Source organism: Nasonia vitripennis, chromosome 2 (assembly GCF_009193385.2).
Source record: "Nasonia vitripennis strain AsymCx chromosome 2, Nvit_psr_1.1, whole genome shotgun sequence".
NCBI classification, from domain to species: Eukaryota; Metazoa; Arthropoda; class Insecta; order Hymenoptera; family Pteromalidae; genus Nasonia; species Nasonia vitripennis.
The window spans coordinates 6,496,204-6,517,294 of record NC_045758.1 but is presented as its reverse complement, the minus strand read 5'-3'; the positions used below and the strand labels follow the sequence as shown (position 1 = coordinate 6,517,294).

Genomic DNA, 21,091 nt, shown 5'->3' with positions numbered 1-21,091 from the left:
CTCTTATATATTTTTCCAATTTATTCGAATTTTCGAGAGTGACTATACAGCGAGCGGGTACTTGCGCGTATTATATAGAGGACAGGCGACTCATCTTCGAGATGTTATTGCTGCGAGATTCCAGGCTCCTATACCGCCGCTGGAGCTCGTCTATGCAAATTATTTGAGGACTTAATTAAATGTTGCAGCTAGCGCTGCTGCTGCTACTCCTACTCCAGCAGCAACGCCGGCGTGTCGCTCGGTAAATAGACAGCCGCCCTAATCGTCCTCCTTAACTTAAGGGCCTGACTCCATTCGGGCTCTCTCGCCAAATGAAAATCCCGCGCGCTCGCGCTAAATATTGTTCAAGCGCTAATTATACTCGCTTGCTCGCGCTTCGGACGACGCCGGGAGCGAAATCACAAACGACAACGACGACCTACTACTAGCTCCGATTTACAAAGGGAATTTAATTTTTTTCTCTTGCTCCGTCTCACTCGGTGCAGCGAGCGCGCTCACATAAATAATCCTTTTTTCGCGCCTCGTTACTCGCCGCGTTGTTTGTTGCATCGCGGAAACGCCGTGTGAAATTCACGCGCCGACGCTGCGGCTAATAATATCTCTCTCTCTCTCTCTCTCTCTCTCTACGCGCCGCCAGCGACGACGACAGTAATATATATTTTTCCCCGTGAATTATTCTATTATTTTCTCTCTCTCTCTCTCTCTCCCTTATACACGTATAGACTATAGCGGCCAACTTTTCCCGGCTGTCTCTGGAAATTCATTAGCGTAGCTCATCTCTGATTCCGCTCTCGCTTCTCGCGTTCCATGCGCCCCCGATCTAACGACTTTTCTTTCTTTCATTACTCTTTTATCCAATTGGTCGCGCGTATACCTATACACACCAGAGCCAGAGAGCGTATATTATATACACCTATATACACAGGAGGGATGATGGGTATCTCATCTCGTCAGAGTTGCGCGCGCGCGCGCGGGACGTTTGTTTGCTGCCGCCGCCGCCGCCGCTGCTCTCTATCTCTGCGCTTGATGAGCGCGTAAAAGGCGGCAGCGTCGCGCAGCCCTTCAAGAATTCGTCCTATAACGTCTTTCAAAGGCGAGCGCGCGACTCATATTCATTTCGCGCACGTATACACTTGAGAGGATCAAACGTGCCTACTGCCGCCTCTCTCCCGCTCCCGAGCCTTGACGTCATATTCACAAAGCACGTCGCTGTACGTTTCTCTCTCTCTCTCTCTCTCTCTTGCTCGCGTGTATGGGTGACCCTGTAGCTGTCAGATTTCATATGCGGGCTAACTGTCGCTCGCTGCGAGATTTGTGTGTGCGAGTGTGTGCGCGTGCGAGGAAGACTTAATAAAACGCTCGACTGCGATTTACGTGCGGCCGTCTGCGTCTTTATTCCCCAGAAAGATCATACACGCGAAGCGTTCTTCTGCGACCTCCTTACCGTGCGGACTTTCTTCACGAAGATGCGCTCGGCTCCGACCCCGGTGAGCGCCACGTGGGGGATGAGTTTCCTTATCGCCTCCCCGACCTCGCGCTCGACAAAGTCGGCCAGTCTCTCGAGGATGTAGCGGGCCAGCTTGCCTTTGGTCTTGTACTTGAACAGGTCGAGCTTGCTCCTGTTGATGGCGCCGGGGTTGTGCCCGATGTACCTCATTATCTTCAGGTAGTTGGCTCTGTCCTGGTAGGGCAGTTTCTCGTAGTCGATCACGTTCTTCAGCAGACTGTCCAGGTCTATCTTCAGCTCCTTCTCGGTTCTACCAGCCTGTCGGATGATGATGCTCGGGACGAGTTGCAGCTCCTTCATCAGGTCCAGGTAGTAGTTAACCACGTGGACTATGTCGGCGTCCAGCTCGTCCACGTCGAGCTTGAGGATGTCCTGGAGGATTTCGTAGAGGAGCTTGGCCTTTATCGTCAGCCTGCCGTCGGCTCGGGCTCTGCTCGGGTCGACGAAGCCCTTGCTCAGGATGAATACCGTCAGCTTGTTGCGCATCTCCAGCTCTTTGGAGGTCGTCGGCTCCGGGAAGTAGGGCAAGGCGAGCTCTATGTGTTTCTTCTCCTCGATCAGCGAGATGTGCTGCTCCTTCGGGCAGTACTGCTGCCCGAACGGCTGGAAGTCCACGACTATGGACGTCTTCAGTCGGTCGACCAGACGCCTGTCCTCCTCGGACGTCAGGAGAGTAGCCCAGTTGGCCAGACTGTTGGCCAGACACTGCTTGGGGTAGACGCACTGCGTTCTGTTCCTCACGATGATGTTCCTCGACTTCCAGTTCTCCTTCTGTATCATCAGGCTGCTGGTGAAGACTTTCAGCTTCGTCGCCATCTCGGGCCCGTCGCTCAGGATCGCCGGGAGTATGTCGGTGACGAAGAGCTCGTCAGTCGTCCAGGGCGAGAAGAGCATCGTCTGCTTTTTGAATATCATGTTGGCCAGAAGGACGGATATCGGCTTGGCGAACTCGTCGGTGCCGAGCTTTTTCCAGCTTATCAGAACCGCCAGCAGCAGATCGTAGGGATTGTCGTAGGCGAACCTATCGACGACGAGGAATATCGGCCGCACGTTGAAGCGCTGTCTCTCGACCAAGTCTATCAATTTGTCCCTGGCGTCCAGCGCGTCTCGGCTAAACTCGGGATAAACAATCGATCGGAGCAGCAGCAGCACGAGGCTTCTCTCGTCGTCCTCCGCGTCGAATCCGCGAATTTGCCCGAGTCCCGGATTTACGCGGCTGCCGCTCAGCCGCGCAGGATTCAGGTGAATCGAAATGTAGAGGAGAGCCTCGACGACGTCGCTATTCGCCTCCTGAACTTTCAGAAGTTTCGTAATAACTCGTTGAACCAAGTTGTAGGGATTCTTATCGAGCAGCGCCGCCGCTACGTCTATATCGCTCCACTTGGGCAGGCTCCTCTTTTTCGCGAGCTCGCTAATGTAGAGGAGGTTAGCCTCGAGTATCGGGTCGATCGGGCTAATTGGCAAATTCGCGAGGATTATCGCGAAAATTTCCGGCGACAGGTCCATCTTCCTCTGGTAGACGCGATCGATGAGGTTGACAAAAATGGGACCGAGTATCGTCTTGGTTACTTTTCCGCTCTCGTCTGTCGGCTCGATCTGCAGTCGAAGAATGTCCCTTCTGTTCAGCGAGCTGGCGTTCAATCGACTCGGCTCCATTCCAGCGAAAAAGTCGAGGGATAGCTCGGGGCCCAGATTAAGGACCGATACGAGCTTATCAATGTTGATGTTACGATAATGCAATTCCCGGACGAGAAAATGCGCGGTGCATCTGAGATACTTGGGCAGATTTTTCGACAGTATCTTCAGCACGAGCTCCAGCTCGCTGTTCTTGCCCTTAGTCCGCTCGCCTGGCAAGAAGTAAATCAGCGGCGGTAGGAGGTCGAAGAAGTAGACTCGTTTCTCCCTGACCGCCTCGTAGACGAGCCGCAGCGCCGTGTACTGCTCCTCGCTCAGAGCCGAGCTCTCGGCCTTCTGGAGAATGTAGCCGAATATGCGGACGACGTTCTCGCGAAATTTCATCGCCGCGTAGAAGTGCGAGGTGAGCTGCTGGACCTCGTCTATGCGCGCGTTGCTATTGACGTTTGTGTTCAAGTTCACGTTGAAGTTGCTCGAGTCGCCCGGGCTGAGCTTCAAGGCTCGCCTGGATTTCAAATCGGCGATGTGCTTCGATACTCGACTCCTCGGCTTTGTCTCGCGCTCCACCTGCTCCTGCCCCTTCTTCTTCCTGTGTGCGCTATCGATTTGACTCTTCTTCTGATGAAAGTCATTGCGCTGCTTTACCGAGACTCCCTTCCTCGACGTCTGCCTCGAAAAAGAGGTGTGCTTGGGTTAATCAAAGCTGAAGTGCTGTGCTTATGTGGTATAGCGTATAAAATTGATAATTACATGCGAGAACTCGTCGGCGAGAGCGATGCTTAATACGAGCGTAAACGCGCAGAGCAGCAGGGCGCAATTTTTCCCGGTCTTCGGGAGCATTACTCTGGCTGGCTTTCAAGATGTATTGAAATAGACGCTGGAACTAAAAAGTTTCGACGAGAGTCGGAGCTTTTTATCAGCCACCAAGTCGTAGCAGCGGCGCTAGGTAGTAGTAGTCGGGAGAGAAAAGAAGAGGAAAAGAAACGAGAGGCACGATGCAGGCATAAAAGTTTATAGGTACTATTTCACCTGGGCAAATTTAAGAGACACATTTACTTGTATTATCGGACAGGTTATTTAATTCCGCCGATGTAATTTTCCGCGCGCGACGATAAAACCTATTTTCCTATGATCCGAACGAACGAGCGAAGCTTGATAGCGCCGGAGAAGGCTGTAGAGAGCCGGGCCGAAATTAGTAAGAGCCTCGCGAGCGTGGGCAAAATTAATTATACGTCCAAACGACGACAATAATTGCGAGGGCTGGAAAGTATGAAGAAACGTACTTATCCTTTAGGCCGCCGGCGACAGCCGGCGATGTCATGTTGTCGCGGGGCCGCATGCACTCCGCTAATGAGTTCCGCTTGAATTGAAACTAGGATAGGAGCCTCGGACGAATTAAGGTCGTAAAAAGCGGCTTGCGCGGGGGGGGGGGGGGGGTTGGGGGAGAGGCTTTTATTAACATGTCCCTACACTCGTATGCATATTATTAAGCCTGATGGCGCTATACGTATTTGTCGACAGGCTACGGGAGCATAGCGCCCCGCTCGACTCTCGGCAAGCTGGTGACGATAAGCTACGCCTTCGTGGGCATCCCTCTGACGCTGATCTACCTGTCGAGCGCCGGGGGTCTGCTGTCCAGGTGCGCGAGGGGCGTCTTCACGCGGGCGCTCTGCTGCTGTCTCTGCTCCAACTGCGGTTACTGCTGCTACGACGAGAGGCGGATGCAGGTGAGCGTATGTGTTGCCTTCTTCCTCCCTATACGTATATCTCTAATCCTCTATCAGCGCGGCTTCGGCTGCCGTGACGATCGCCGAGCTTTAACTTTTCCCCCGATACCCCCCGGTCGCAGGAGAAGGAGCGACGCATGCGAAAGCGGAGGCAGCAGGAGGAGATGGCCCAGCAGCAGCAGCATCACCAGCAGCACCAGCAGCACCAGCAGCAGCTGGGAGGCCTGCAGGAGCCGTTCTACGTGCGGGCCAACGCGAACGCGAGCTACCCCAACTCGCTGGACGTCAAGTCCAGTCCGAAGGACGAGGTCTCGAGCCTCAGCTCCGGGGACAGGCCCAACGTCACGATCCTCGCGCCCATCAGCATCTGCCTGGGGGCCATGCTCTGCTACATCGTCGCCGGAGCCTTCACCCTCCACAAGCTCGAGGGCTGGGACGTGATAGGTGGGTACATCTGCGCACTCGATATTCTACTCTATTTCCGCGGGGGTATAACCGGCTCGATGATCCGCTTGCAGACGCGAGCTACTTCTGCTTCATGAGCCTGTCGACGATCGGCTTCGGCGACATGGTGCCCGGCAGCTACCCGAGCTTCAGCACGATGGAGCCGCGCAACGCGACCGTCTGGTTCTGCTCGTGCTACATCATGAGCGGCATGGCGCTGACGGCCATGTGCTTCAACATCCTGCACGACGAGATCGTGCATCGGCTGTCGCACCAGCAGCAGCAACAGCAGCACCAGCAGCAGCACCACCAGAACCACCAGCACCTGCAGCACCAGCACCACCACCAGTCGGCGGAGAAGCAGGAGCCAAGGCCGCCCCCGGTGGACGAGCTCTCGGCCGAGCCGTTCGCCATCAACAGCTCGTGACAATTTCCCGGCAGCAATCACCACCACCACCAGCTCATGATGAGCTGCCAGCAGCGCAGCCTCGCCGAGGAGTCGCTCTGCATGAGCGAGCCGCCCGGCGGCATCTTCGCCCACGACAACGAGATCAACATACTCAAGGACTCGTACAACCAGGTGGACGTGACGCGCGACTGCAAGCCCAGCATCCTCAAGCCCATCTTCGAGCAGCAGCAGCAGCAGCAGCAGCCGCTTGGCAGCGATCAGCAGCTGAGGGCCGTCGCGGTACCCGTGCCGCCCTGTCTGCCGCCGATGCCGCCCATGCCTCCCCCGCCCCCGGCCGCCGTGTCCGCGGCGGCCACTGCCGTCTACACACTGCCAGAACTCGACGAGGACATCGACGAGGACAACACTCCCATGTGAAGATGAAGATGAAGATGATGATGATGATGATGATGATGATGATGGTGCCACGACGACCTACCTTTTCTACTCGCTCTGATGATACGTACGCGCGGCTCGATTAAACATGAAAGGCTATCCACTATTGTCGTATATAATCGTCGTATAATTATAATATCATACGTATATCCTAATCAGAATATCGCATACTCGTAACGGATAATGACTGTCAATGCTCGAAAACTCTATGCTCAAGAACAATAACTAACGTATAATGCAATTCTTTCAATAGCAAAGTAAGACAGTTTTGCGCTCTCGGCTCGACAGTTTCTTTCTTTTCTCTCTCTCGCTCGCTCGGCCTCCTATTTTCCCTCATTACGGCCCCCGCACCTCTGAAAGCAGCGGCGGCGACGGCAGCAACAACAAGAACTACAAGAAGAAGCTTTCCCCTCTTCGATCCTCTTTGCTTTTTGCGAATTCCCTTTTTCTTTTCTTCTTTTTCCGATGCCGATGTAGTTATATATAGTAGCTGCTGGCTCTGCTGGCCGCTCTCTCTCTCTCTCTCTCTCTCTCTCTCACCGCCTCCTGGGAAATATGAGGGAGCCTCTTTTCTCTTTCTATCGCACGCGCACGCCGCCGCACACCACGCGCGGGTCCCGCGCACGTCCACTACTCTATACTGCCTACCCTTCGAAAACTTTATCCGCCAATTTCACTGGGCGGAAAATTCCAATGAAAGTCAAACGCCATGGGAATTGTCGTTTTTCCTCCCCATCCTCGCTCTCTCTTTCCGCTTTTTTGCCTAATGCCTAATCAACTCGAATAACTCCGATCGCAGATTTTCCCATTATTTATTTTCTCCCTCTCTACGCCCCTCTTTCTTTGCCATTCTTTGGTAACTACACTTTTATACACTGCAGCTGGTGTACAGGCAACGCTGTCTTACTATTGTACTCGATGGCGCTAAATCAGTGTTTATAAATAAAAAATGAAAAATCATCGTCGTCGTCGATTTAACCAACGGCTAAAAGTTTCAATGTAAATACTCGATAACGGGACATATAAGTATGAAGAATTAAGTACGCGCAATTAATCGAGGTGAATTATCGCAAGTATATAGTCAGAAACAAAAAAAAAATACGATACACTTATATAGAATATACATACGATACATAAAACTAGGATTATTTTTTACTTCAAGCTCGAATCAAGAAAACTCTAAAATTATTCATAATATCTATATACCTGTGTAAAAAGCCAAAACACTTTTACTGAACAGTAAGACACCGAGAAAGCACCGAGAAAGCTCTTTTACACGATCGCAATTACTATAAGTATAATATATTGATCTCCCAGAAATTCATTATACGCATTATTATAAGTATATATCTTATCTTTTGAACAGCTACACCACAAATGAATATTGTATAAAACGTTGAAGTATATGATGCAGATTTTACTTACAAATTTATAAATCTTCTTGTTACAACACGTTTCGATTTTTTGTAAACTTTTATACTGTTTGTATGATACACGATATTCGTGTGTAACAGGTTTAAACGGTTTGTCGCCTGAGATGAGGGACAGCTATTGTGTTGATAATTATAAAATGATGTATTAATCGCGAGTATCAAAGGAAGAAAAATAAGCAAAAAAAAGAAAAAAAAGACGAGATAAAAGAAAAGTCGAGAAAAAGGGGAATAAAAAAGATGATTATTTAAAAACTTTACATTATTTTTCTAGAAGTGCAGTAAAAAATAAAAGCGATAAGAGGAGAAAGAAGTAGGAGGAAAGCGAACTGTGCACTAAAATCAAAGAAACATCGTTTTGCCATTTTCCGATAGTAACTTTTTCACGCTCAAGTATATAAGAATTATAAGACAAAGGAGGGAAAAGCTGTAGCAAGCGAGAAGAGGGGAGGAAATCAAATCAATTCATCGTGTTCGGTGTAAACGAGAGGCTATACGATAAGAATCCGATACATAAAATAGGTATATACTGGTATAAAGCATATAGTTCGTGAAGTTTTAAGGCGCGGGATAAATAAATGTGTAATAGGGAACGAAGGAATGAATGGAAACGATCCGCGCGGCGGCGGTGGCAGCAACGACGACGGCATACAATTTTGCGCGCCGCAGATGTCGAAAAGTCTTGGCTTCGAAAGAGAGTGAGACGACGAGAGCAGAGCGCTCGCGGGAAACGATAATCAATATTTTCTACGTACACGCTTGGCATTTGACTGCAGCGAGCGCGAGAGCGCGCGTTATATATGTGTGTGTGCGGACGAACGCGCGACGAGAACGAGAGCGAGAGAGAGAGAGACGAGTGGCTTGGAAAATATTTCCATACGGAAATGTCACGATGTACAAGATCGGACTGCGGCTCGATTCACGCGTGACGTTTATTCCTCGACGTCAAATGTATTCCTATATGAAAAGATTCGCGCCCGCGCGCGCATATGCTGCTGCAGAGCGCGGAACGGGCAGAAAAGGCAATTCCTTTTCACCCATCCACACAGCACAGAGACATCGCACACCCACACCCACGCACGTACACACACACACACACACACACTGACACTCTGACACATTGTAAATATATATACATTTATTTAAAAGTCGACGTCCTGGTGTAAAATACAATACTGTATACACGTCTGTATAATCGTGTTTGTCGAGCAATGTATATCTTAAAGTAATTAATAAAAGGATTGATGAAATTAAACGGACGCTGTGTTTTCATTCTTTGCAGCTGCGTGTATAAGCTCGAGTAGCGCGCGCAGTTCCGTGTAATAATGTGCTCCTAATTTGAATTTCAAAACAGAATGACTAATAATCGCGCGAAATAGCCCAGCGCGCGTCGGAACGTTTACGTTTGAATCATGCAAAACTGCAGCACCAACAGAGTGCGTCAGAGTCGAATAAAAAGCTAAAATAAAGCGTTGTAAGTGCGGGAACGGGGGGCAGTACGTATACGCGCATAAGTCGTAAAGCCCGCAATTTCGCACGGCGAATAAACAAGCCGTAGAGTAATATTTTACTTTTTGATCAGATGTAATAAAAAACGAGATAGAGAGAGAGAGAGAGAGAGCTGGGAGGGATAGTGACGAGGAGTGAAAATCGATCGATGCGCGCGCCAATATGTATAGCTATATTGAAAGGTGCAGGTTAACGCAACGCGCCCCAAAAGTAATGAGGCTCTCGTCGCTTGCATAACGTAATCCTCAAAATTTACGGCCCGGATTATTACACAGGCCGTACGCGCGCGCGGCCGAGGATTAATCGGCTGAGCGCGTCGCTGCTGTGGTCAAGCTTCTCACTCAAGCTAATCGTTAATCTTTATTCGTCGGCTGCCTACTGCACCTATACGCTATAAACGCCGATGTTTTTTTTCTTTTTTTTTTTTTTTTTTCATACGCAGCAGCAGAGAGCGCGCGGATGTATAAAGCGGATGACTATTTTTCAGCGAGCCGCCGCGCCGCGCATTTCGAAATTTCAGCGCCGCTAATTGCCCGCCGAGAGTATTCTCTTTTATCGGGATTAACGTTAAATTATGCGCCGCGAGCGCGCTTTAAATTTATCGGTGAGTCTAATGGACTACTCGAGAGAGAGAGAGAGAGAGAGAGAGAGAGAGAGAGAGAGAGAGAGAGAGAGAGAGAGAGAGAGAGAGAGAGAGAGAGAGAGAGAATGGGCTACACTCGTAACTGCAGTGTAGTAGCCCGTGTTACGCTTAAGCCCTACTGCGTACACCGTGTGTATACTCTCTCGCTGTATTATGCCCAATGAGACACACTGCACACGGTATAGGCTACAGCGCGCAAGATAAATAGATTTAAATGAATGTTAAAGCGTCCGGGTGGGGAGGGGGGAGGGGGGAGGGGGGGAGGATACGGGACAAAACAGAGCACGCGCGCTAATTGACGTGTCTTTTCTCTGGCGTGCGCTGCAGTGTGTATACCATTCGAGAGATGCGCAGCTCTTCGATTTCCGGTCAGCCGCAATAAGTAAACAACGAAGCGAAATGGAATCGAAATAGAGTCATAAATCGCAAATGCGAACGAGATGCACCGCCTCCCACTGCTGCACATACTCACCTACATTGCGCTTTCATATCACAGGTGCTCCGCTGCGCTCTCGTAACGCAGCTGCAACAAATAAATCAATAAATCCTTTTTTCACTCTCGGCCCTCTCGTACGAGCGCTGCACGTATAGGTATACGCGTTTATATACACACGGAAATGCAACGGGGCGAGATCTGGATTACCGACGCGCGGATGATAAGCTTCTCGGGATATGCGGCGTTTTGCAAGAGATGGCTCTGAAAATCTTGGCCAGCTGCCGATCAAATTCGGAACGCTTTGTGTAATTTCGGAACATTATAATGTGCACGACAGAGTAGTGAAATTGTTGTGCTCTCTTATGGAGGACTTAACAGAAGATCGAGAAACTTGGAGACTCCATTGCATCTCGCGTGTAGGCTCCCGGATGTTCAAGAGAACATCATAACAACGCTTTTAGAATCAGGTGCTGACGCATTTGTCGCTGATATAATTTTTCGTCAATTCATACAATCAAATGTTTGAATATTTCGCGCTCTTTGATACTCATATGTTTATAGAGTTGAAGCGAGTAATATCTAACGGATCGTTAACGGTCATAGTTGTGTATATAAGCTCCGAAACGTTTATAATTCCTTCTTCTTGTTCCGACCACCGACCAGTCAACAAGTCTAGTTTATACTCGCCACAGTAATCGCTCTACGTAAATAAACAATATAGAGTTCAAGTTAATCTTCTATTTTATTCGCAAGATCTGCTTCCCTGATCTCCAACATCAGGTTATGGGCCCAGGAAGCATCTCAACGAAAACTGCACAAGTATTCGCGAGCCGAAATCAAATTTCATCCTTCCAGATACTGGATAAACTGCCAGGAAGAGAAAATTATCGATCTTGGGCAGTAGCTATGTGCGCATATTTGGAGATTGAAGACTTAAGGAATACGGTTGAACAACCAGCCGGTGGAACAATCAGCACAGACCCGAAGAAACTGGCCAAGGCGCGAGGGCGCATGATATTAGCAGTGGAGCCCGAAATTTACCCGTACCTGGAGAATGCGGTTACTCCGAAACAAGTGTGGGACGAACTGACCAAAACCTACGACGACAAAGGATTGGCACGAAAGGTACACCTTCTCATGGAAGCTACAACAACAAAGTTTGAGAGCTGCCGCTCCATGGAGGACTATGTCGAAGAAGCTCGCAACAATTGGAACCAAGTTGCCAGACGACCTAATTGGAGCTCTTCTACTCGCAGAACTCCCACCCGTTTATAAGCCTATGATAATGGCGTTAAGCAACTCAGTCGTTAAGACCACAGAAGTCACAGCAGCCAACAAAGCAAAAATCCGGGTACAAGCTGAAGGAGATCTACACATTACTAATACTGGATCCGTAGGCAGCAAAAAGATTCTACTTCAGAACGTTCTCCATATCCCTGGTTTAACAGCGAATCTAGTCTCAGTCAGTGCAATCACTAGACAAGGTGGTGCAGTAACGTTCAAAGAAAAAAAATGTCGAGTCATGGATCATACCGGATCAGTTGTCCTGGAAGGTAATATGTGCAATAACAACGTCTACAAACTGAATTTGCAGCCCAACCCAGGTCAATCCAGCAAGGTCAGCACAGCAGTTGCATTCAAGGCAGTGCAGAAGCACAGTATAACTCTGTGGCATCGACGAATGGCTCACCTCAACGTCAATTACCTGAAGCAGCTGAAAGAGGTAGCAGTCGGAGTGGATTTTGATGACAAACTACTGCATAAATGTGAGATTTGCGTGGCAGGCAAACTCACAAATAAGCCATTCCAAGCCACCAGCACAAGAGCATCCAGAGTACTGCAGTTAGTGCACAGCGACGTGTGCCAGGTGGAGGATTTGTCTCTGAACAAGGCCAAATACTTTTTAACATTCCTGGATGACCACTCGAGGAAACTGTTTGTTTATTTTCTCCAGAAGAAAGATGAAGTCCCAGAGGTAACACAAAAGTTTGTTTTATTCGCAGAGAATCAGACAGGCCAAAGACTCAAGATCCTCAGGACAGACAATGGACGAGAGTATGTAAATGAGAGGCTCAGAACATTTCTCCAGAGCAAGGGCGTCAAACATGAAACGTCAATACCCTATCACCCCCAGCAGAATGGTCGTGCAGAAAGGGTCAACAGAGTGCTGCTGGAGAAAGTGAGGTGTATGCTGATAGAAGCATCGCTTCCAAACAAATTTTGGACAGAAGCCACATCAACAGCCTGCTATCTCTCCAATCGAAGTCCCAAGAAATGTCTTGGAGGAAAAACTCCTGAGGAGCTGTGGACAGGGCAAAAACCAGATCTCACACTACTGAGAGTTTTTGGATGTCAAGCCAGAGCATTCATACCAAGCAATCTCAGGAAAAAGATTGCACCCACGTCGAAACAAGCCATTATGATAGGCTATTGTGAGAACCAGAAGGGTTATCGATTGTGGAGCTACGAAGAACAGAGAATATTCACAGCTAGCAACGTTGAATTCTTCGAGGATGAACAGCCCAAAAATGTACCTACAAGCAGGATATACCTACCTATTGAGAATCATGAACCTCTGTATGAACACAATCAAGATGAACCAGCCGTTCGCGTAGAAGAACCTGTAAAAAGCGAATCAGAAGAAAACGTACCTGAAAAGGAAGTGCTGAAAGGAGAAGTACCTGAAAAAGAAAGTAAGCTGAAAAGAAGATTACCAATAAATAAAAGCATTCGCGAAGAAGAACCTGGAAACAAGATCTTAAAAAAGGACTTACCAGTGAACCCAGATTTTAACAGAAGAGACGTTCAAAACTACGCAGGGAATGAGCAAGTCCAGATCAAGAAAGGAGGCAAGTCATCTGTCAAGCCAGCTGCTTCTAATCTCTCTAGACCTCTGACAAGATCAGTTTCAAATCAACTGGATGAGGAGGCCAGCTCTGACGAAGAATATAAGACTGAACCTGTAAGGAAGACTCAACGCAGAAGAAAGAAGCCAAAACATTTAGATGACTTTGTCACCTACTCAGCAACGATTGAAGAGGGTGAACCGAAAAACTACCAAAAAGCTATTTCCTGCTCCGAATCTGATCAGTGGAGGCGAGCTATGGCAGAGGAGTATTCTGCTATAGTGAAAAATAACACCTGGCAATTGTGCAATCTGCCTTCGGGTGAGTCCGTAGTTGGCAGTAAATGGATATTTAAGAAGAAGAGATCAGCTGATGGAAGTACCCGCTACAAAGCAAGACTAGTTGCCAGGGGTTTCTCACAGCAGAAAGGAGTGAACTACGATGAAACGTACTCGCCAGTAGTTCGTTTCGTCTCATTGAGATTACTCTTTGCGTATGCAGTTAGAAGGGACTTGGATATCTACCATTTGGATGTAGAAACTGCTTTTCTGCATGGTGACATGACAGATACAGTCTATCTCCAACAGCCTGAAGGTTTTGTCGCCAAACAACACGAAAACCAAGTCTGCCTTCTCAAGAAGGCCATTTATGGTCTAAAGCAAGGAAGTAGGAATTGAAACATCAAACTCGATGGTGCTCTGAAAAAATTAAACCTCAGACAATCTAAACTCGATTCGTGTATTTATAGCTTTTCAAACAGCGTTAAACTAATAATTGTTGCCTTATTCGTAGACGATCTCATCGTTTTTACCAACAGCATCGACTTCTTGGATATCCTTAAACAAGGATTGATGAATATCTGTGTTGTGAAGGATCTGGGACCACTCAAGAGATGCCTGGGTGTAAATGTTGATTACGACAAGACCAAAGGAGTCATGGAACTGGAGCAAACCGACTACATCGACACACTTCTAAGAAACTTTGGCATGGAGGAATGCAGAAGTGTCAGCACACCCTTGGAAACCAACACCAATTCCAGGTCAGGGTCACCGTCAAGTGCCAAGTTTAATCCAGCTGCTGTACCTTACCAGAACGCAGTTGGATCGCTTCTTTATTTGGTACAAGCGACAAGACCAGACCTCGCACATGCAGTCGGTGAGATCAGTCGACACAACCTGGATTACGACGAGTCACATTGGGCCATGATCAAGAGAGTTCTCCGTTACGTACAAGGAAGCAAACATCTCAGACTAAGGTATACTCGTGATGGAGATGATTTTATTTCAGGCTATTGTGATGCCAGCTGGGCTGGAGAACAGGGGGATCGACGATCAACTTCCGGCTACATTTTTATGGTACAAGGTGGTGTCGTCTCCTGGAACAGCAGAAGGCAATCAACAGTGGCCTTGTCATCTACCGAAGCTGAATACCTATCATTGTCAGCAGCCGCCAGGAGGCGTTATGGCTCGGCAGACTCGCCAGCGAACTCCGAATCAGAGACGACAAACCGATGCCGATTTACTGCGACAACAAGGGAGCCATCGATCTGAGTAAAAACTCACGTTTTAGCCCAAGGACCAAGCACATCGATGTCCGTCATCAGTTCATTAAGGAATATATCGAGAAAGGGGAGATCGAGGTGATTTTTATACCAACTACACAACAATTGGCTGACACTTTGACAAAACCAGTTGGACCTGCGAAGCTAAACCAATTCATCAATGCAGCGAGTATTAGAGTCGCTGAGAAGAGAGAAGATTGAAGATTTTGTGAAAGATTTTATTTTACCTATTTATGTTATTGTTTTTATATCTATGTATAGTCTCGCGACATATTGTAACCTTTGAATTGTATAATTGAGGTGGTGTGATATAATTTTTCGTCAATTCATACAATTAAATGTTTGAATATTTCGCGCTCTTTGATACTCATATATATCTAACGGATCGTTAACGGTTATAGTTGTGTATATAAGCTCCGAAACGTTTATAATTCCTTCTTCTTGTTCCACCGACCAGTCAACAAGTCTAGTTTATACTCGCCACAGTAATCGCTCTACGTAAATAAACAATATAGAGTTCTATGACGGTAGCTCGGCCGTCATTATTATTTTAAATCGTTTGTTGGTTATGCTACTATTCACCGATTCCGTCGGCTGTGCAGAAGGCACTAAATTCTACCGACTATAATCTATCCGCGCACGGACGTAAAGACGTATGAACACGCGTCGGTGACAGTGGTACTCAGGACGTGGATTCAAAAGGAGGAAAAGTCAATGAACACTCGCGGATTATTGTAAAACTTAGACTAACTGTTTATTGGTGCCTGGCTTACACAAGCGCGCCAGACGGGCGCATGCCAGCTACCAGCATGTAGTCGAGGTGAGAGAGAGAGAGAGAGAGGAGGCTTAAAGTCGCCCGAGTAAGCGAGAGTTGATAAGAACTAGTACTTACAGATGTACGTGGCCGGCACGGCCGTTCTAACCCACGCGAAGATAGTCTCGGACGGATTGTCCTCGGTTCGGTTGATGACCTCGCAACCCTCGCACACAATAATCGCAATCGCAGAGTGTCTATTCGCGAAACGGAGCGGAGCGAAGACAGACTCGGAATGGCTCGCTAGCGCGAGCACAGATTTACCTATGCCCTCTGACACACTGTTGTCAACTCTTGACAGTGTGCGAGCAGGTGGCAACATTGTACGTTGCTGAATTTAAATCTTTCTCTGTCTCTCTAGCTGTAACAACAGAAGTATTATACCGAATGTTGATTCTGTCCCGGAGAGACGTCGTAACGTGCTCAACGTGCGTTAATTGCACTGGCAACCGTTACAGTTCAAGTTAATCTTCTATTTTATTCGCAAGATCTGCTTCCCTGATCCCCAACATCAGTCGCAAATCGGTATGGGCCGACCTCAAGTTTGATTCTCTAAAGCCCAAGTTGCTTTCTTCTCCGGGAATGAGGATAATGTTACAGAGTACATAGATAACACCGTACAACGCCGTGCAATGGCTCACGATAATTTATTTATTTATTTATTTATTTATTTATTTATTTATTTAACCAGAAAATTTACACTAGTGAATTACAATAGTGACTTACACTCCGCAATGCACCAGTAAATCCCGCAGAGGTACTCGCAGGTACCTGTTGGCAGGACTGGCCACTCTTATCTACTAAAACTTAATACTAATTACAATTCCTTTATTATAACACTTTTCCCCTTACAAGAGATCCTCTTACAATTTAATTTTTAAATAGAACCTAAATATTCATCCCTAGTATTTTAGCATATCATTCATTCATCCTAATCCATTCCTTTATTTTACTTTTCGCTGTTTCATATTTGTTTAAAGTCTTTAGCTCGTTCGGAAGATCATTGAATACACCAACAGCCTTTATATAGCTGTTTTTTTGGCTTACAGTTTTAGTTCTTTGTGGTATCTGTATCAACTTTTTCCTTGTTACGCTATTCGATGTCAAGAACCTGTTTTTCATATCATTATAGTGGAACACTATGGATTCAAACGCAAACAATTGTCTTAAGTTTAGAGGTTTGTTATGAGTCATGAATTTGTTGTTACTTATTATTTTTAGCAATCTACTTTGTAAATTTTGTAATATATTCAAGTTGTTATTATACGCTCCCCCCCATGCTATTATTCCATAATTTATAACACTGTGAAAGAATGCATAGTATATAATTAATAATGTATGTGTTTCCATGAATGTTCTTAGCTTATAAAATACAAACACTAAATATTTAGTTTTATTTATTAAATATTCTATATGTTGTTTCCATTTCATGTTGAAATCGAAGATTATACCTAAGTATTTACAGTGTTCCACCCTTTTCAAGACCTTTCCCTCTATTTGACATGTAAAGTTTCTTGGGACACTATCAATATAATTACCAAAAGTCATATATACCGTTTTGTCAATGTTTAAGGATAATTTATTTTGTGCAAGCCAGACCGATATGTTACTTAAGTAGTCGTTCATCTTGATTTCAACATTACTCCAGTTATCATCAGTTGATATTACAGCTGTGTTCAATTCAATTAACAGATTAATTAACGTGAAACTAACGAACGGCTGTTTTAGTGCTTGGTAACACAATAGAAGATTTTTAGGGCCATATTTTGTGTACATTATAATTACTAAAATTACTCGTAAGTACGAGCGGAAATTAAAATGTACAGGTATATATCTTTGTAATATATTGTATGTAAAAGTGTTAATAATTAATAAATCCTCTTTCCTCTCTGCATAATAAATATACGCCGAGACGAGAGTTAATTTACCAACGCGCAGCTGGTAAGCTATACTTGGCGAGTTTTGACTTACCGACTGGGAACAAGTAAAGAGCTGCGCGTTTGCGAGAGACGGACGTATGCGTGTGGTGAAAACGCGCACCAGCTGTCTGTGTACACTACGACTACATCAGCCGAAGAGAGCCAGCTGATCCATATAATCTGGGCTCTTTACACGCAGCTACAAGGCCCGAAATTCTTTCCGAATACGAAGTAATCAGATAATAGCCTGTCTCCGTGTTTTTTTTTTCTCGACGGTCATGGAGAATCCTGTGATAATTTGAGAGGTTCCGCGACTGCGTTCTGCTGCTCTGTAATTAGAATCAGGGAAATGATCAAGACGACTTGAAAGCGCGAGAATATAGTTGTCAAACTCTGTTTGCTTGAATTTTCCAATACCAACCGATCGTTGGCTCATATGGATTAAATGTTGAGCCTGGCACTCGAGAAGATCGATCTCTCATCGTCGGCGTCCTCGTCGTCCTCGTCGTTGCTACCGAGATCGGACCTTCTTCTTCGAGACCCAACCGAGCCAGACTTCCTGGTCAAGTCCTTCGTCATGTCTGGCAATCAGTCGGGCATCAAGTGCCCCTCCGAGTATGTCAAACTCAACATTGGTGGTTCGCTGCACTACACTACCATCAGTACACTCAGGAAACACGATACCATGCTTCGTGCCATGTTCAGTGGACGAATGGAGGTGCTCACAGACTCTGAAGGTAGTACACAAACTCTTCTATTCCTATAGATTGCTCTTTGTATTTGTACACTACAAGTATCATTGTTGCTCTAGGTTGGATTCTGATAGACCGCTGCGGCAAACACTTTGGAACAATACTCAACTTTTTGAGGGATGGCACTGTTCCCTTACCCGAGAGTACAAAAGAAATGGCTGAACTTCTTGCAGAGGCAAAGTACTATTGTATCAGTGAATTAGCTGAATCTTGCGAACAAGCACTTCAGAAGAAGGAAAGGGAGACTGACCCCATATGCAGGGTACCTCTCATAACGTCGCAAAGAGAAGAGCAGCTGCTCATTGGCAGCACCACTAAGCCTGTTGTCAAGCTACTGGTCAACAGGCACAACAATAAATATTCGTATACAAGGTATGATCGATAAACTACATGCAGTGTAGAAAAATTACTGAAAATTCTAAACGTTGTGTCTTTGGTACTTATTGCAGCAACTCTGATGACAATCTATTGAAGAACATAGAACTTTTTGACAAAATGTCCCTCCGATTCAGTGGCAGAGTACTGTTTATCAAAGATGTTATAGGCTCCAGTGAGATTTGTTGCTGGACTTTTTATGGCCATGGCCGCAAAGTGGCTGAGGTCTGTTGTCACTCGATAGTCTACACAACTGACAAGAAGCACACTAAGGTAAATTTGATGCTCTCACATGAATGCAGATGAACATTTTTCTCAACTGAACCTTTTCCTTCTCAGGTTGAATTTCCAGAGGCTCGCATTTACGAAGAAACTCTAAATATTTTGCTGTACGAGAATCGAAACGGTCCGGACCAAGAACTCATGCAGGCCACGTCCTCGAGAGGCGCCGTTAGCGGAGCGCCGGCGTGCACGTCGGATGAAGAAGAGGGTGAGCGTTCTGGCCTGGCTCGACTTCGCTCTAACAAGCAGAATACTAACTGACCCAGCCTCTTGCCTCATCATCCAGCAATTCGTAACGTAGTGCGCTCTCTTAAGACTCGAGCCAACATTATATAGCTTGTTTGGTGAATAATACCTTGAGAGGAGGCCTATCATCATCTTATTAATTCAACTCATTTTGTTCTCTCTTCTTCGACACAACGCTTTTAGAAAATTTCAGCAAACATTTGTGTTTCAAGCTTGTTCATGCGCTCATTGGCCTGCCTCTTCAATTTCCATAAAACTTTATCTCTAATGATGCAACTGCACTGACTATTTAGCAACAAACTATCGATATTGAAACTTCGAATTAGACCTATATCGTTTTTCATACGAATATATTTCAACTCTCGGGGTAACGTCATTGCTCGTGTAATAAGAAAGATTGCCTTTTTCCAAATGACTATCTAATGAACCGTTATTGCCAACATAAAGAATTTCCTCACTTTCTGGCAACAATACGTAATTTGTCAATTCATCTTATGTGCCAAACTTTTACATAACTTACTATACATGTAATAAAAACAAATTGAACATGCCATTCTGGAGGCAAAACTTTGATCACTCTTTACCGTTAAGAAGACGTTCGAATTAGCTACGTAAAGATACAATCTATAGATTTAAATAATATAGGTACTGCTATAGCGATATTTGTCGTTTTGTTATAACGATATTGACTGAAATATGTCTGTTGAAAGTATTTATTATTACTTATTTAAATTTGTTATCGTTTTATTTATTATACGGTGACAAATAAATTTAGGCAATTATTTTTCTTAGATATACTGCCGAAATTTCATCAACTGCTTAAATCTGTTGCTGCAATTTAGTCTGTATTTCAATCATAATTATTTTTTAAAATTAATAATATTTTAATTTGCATCGAAGAAAGTTATTCAGAAATCTGCTTAGCAAAATTTAAGTTTTTAAAGACTAAAATACATTTAGGCTAGTTTGTACTGCCTTTTTTAATTAATTTTTCAACATGTGATAAATTAATTCGTTTTTAAAAATTTAAATGTGTATTTTTTACAACTAAATAAAATATATACATACCTTTGCAGACTTTGTGAAACATGACTATTCTAAGATGTGAATTTTTCTTACTTATTATACATAAAAATCCTTTTATATATATATATATATATATATATATATATATATATATATATATATATATATATACCTAGTTTGACTATTTAAAATGTTTTTATTTGAATTGATATAATATATTCCATTGTACGTTAGCTTTAGTTGGAAATTTTAATTTATTCAAGCAAAAAGTTAGATATAATATAATTAATAACACTCTCTATTCGTATTTAATGTACTGTAAAATATACCACTGTAACATCGACTGTATTTTATGATATCAAAACTGCAAAAAGAGTAATTATAAACGAATAAGAGTTACAAAAGTATATATTGAAAAAGAAATGATTGCCTGATGTCAAACAGGGTAAAAAAGTATAAACATAATCCATAGAAATGCTAAACTGCAATGTGAAAAAAACACATGTAATGTACTCCGCGGTGTTTAAAAAGCGCAATCGATGTCGTAAAATGAGTTAACATTTTTATTATCATGTAACGAAGATTTATTGATTGTGTATTAAGTGCGATAAAATAGGCCTATGTAAAAAAATAAGAATGACGAAAATAATCATTGATTTGGAATCGCTAATAATTTTAATAACCGATGAATTAATTTTTTTATATAGGTAAACTAAGGTTTGCAGATAAAAATACTTGAAGATTCTTCATTTTGCACGAGAGTTATACGAATCAGCTATGAATCATGTTCGAACACACGTCTAAGATTTGCGAATGAACTGTGTAAAAATACTGATGAACAATGCAATGATTATCACAATGTTCTATTTACAGTATAGAAAGTGTGTTCTACTTTATTCTTATATAGTGTAAAGAAGGTGAAAAGTGTGTGGCGCGTCGTAAATTTGTAGTTAATCGATATATAAGTGCCAAAATGGGAAAATTTTAAAACATCGATATTTTATGATGTGTTAAATCTACAAGTTTATGTGATGATATGATTGTGTAATAAAGAATTGAATGAAAAAAAATGATTGTTTGTCGATCATTGTCATC

General features: G+C 44.9%; 3 protein-coding genes across 5 annotated transcripts in view; all 3 read left to right on the top strand.

Annotated features, from left to right (window-relative positions):
• LOC100122767 (potassium channel subfamily K member 18) overlaps positions 1 to 8,842 on the top strand; it is a 45,398-nt gene extending 36,556 nt beyond the window's left edge. The window contains exons 4-6 of one of the 2 annotated variants that reach the window (XM_008211617.4): positions 4,664 to 4,869; positions 4,992 to 5,313; positions 5,388 to 8,842. In XM_008211617.4, coding sequence (XP_008209839.1) covers positions 4,664 to 4,869; positions 4,992 to 5,313; positions 5,388 to 5,740 — 881 coding nt within the window. In that variant the 3' untranslated portion in view covers positions 5,741 to 8,842. Of the gene's footprint in view, positions 1 to 4,663; positions 4,876 to 4,991; positions 5,314 to 5,387 lie in introns of both variants that reach the window. The other variant, XM_008211616.4, reaches the window with a different exon arrangement.
• LOC116416092 lies at positions 5,397 to 7,776 on the top strand. The gene has a single exon (XM_031922648.2). It carries the CDS (start codon positions 5,777 to 5,779, stop codon positions 6,137 to 6,139), a length of 363 nt encoding a protein of 120 aa, XP_031778508.1. The 5' UTR covers positions 5,397 to 5,776; the 3' UTR covers positions 6,140 to 7,776.
• An 8,542-nt stretch (positions 8,843 to 17,384) lies between the features above and the next one.
• Positions 17,385 to 21,066, top strand: LOC100122749 (BTB/POZ domain-containing adapter for CUL3-mediated RhoA degradation protein 3). 2 transcript variants are annotated; one of them, XM_016982460.3, is made up of 5 exons: positions 17,385 to 18,052; positions 18,127 to 18,439; positions 18,517 to 18,715; positions 18,782 to 18,932; positions 20,704 to 21,066. In XM_016982460.3, the coding sequence occupies exons 1-5, from the start codon at positions 17,761 to 17,763 to the stop codon at positions 20,733 to 20,735; spliced, it is 987 nt and encodes a 328-aa protein (XP_016837949.1). In that variant the 5' UTR covers positions 17,385 to 17,760; the 3' UTR covers positions 20,736 to 21,066. The 2 variants fall into 2 exon arrangements, with proteins under 2 accessions (XP_016837949.1, XP_008209835.1); XM_008211613.4 differs by having other exon boundaries at positions 17,406 to 18,052; positions 18,782 to 21,066.
• The last annotated feature ends 25 nt before the right edge of the window (positions 21,067 to 21,091 follow it).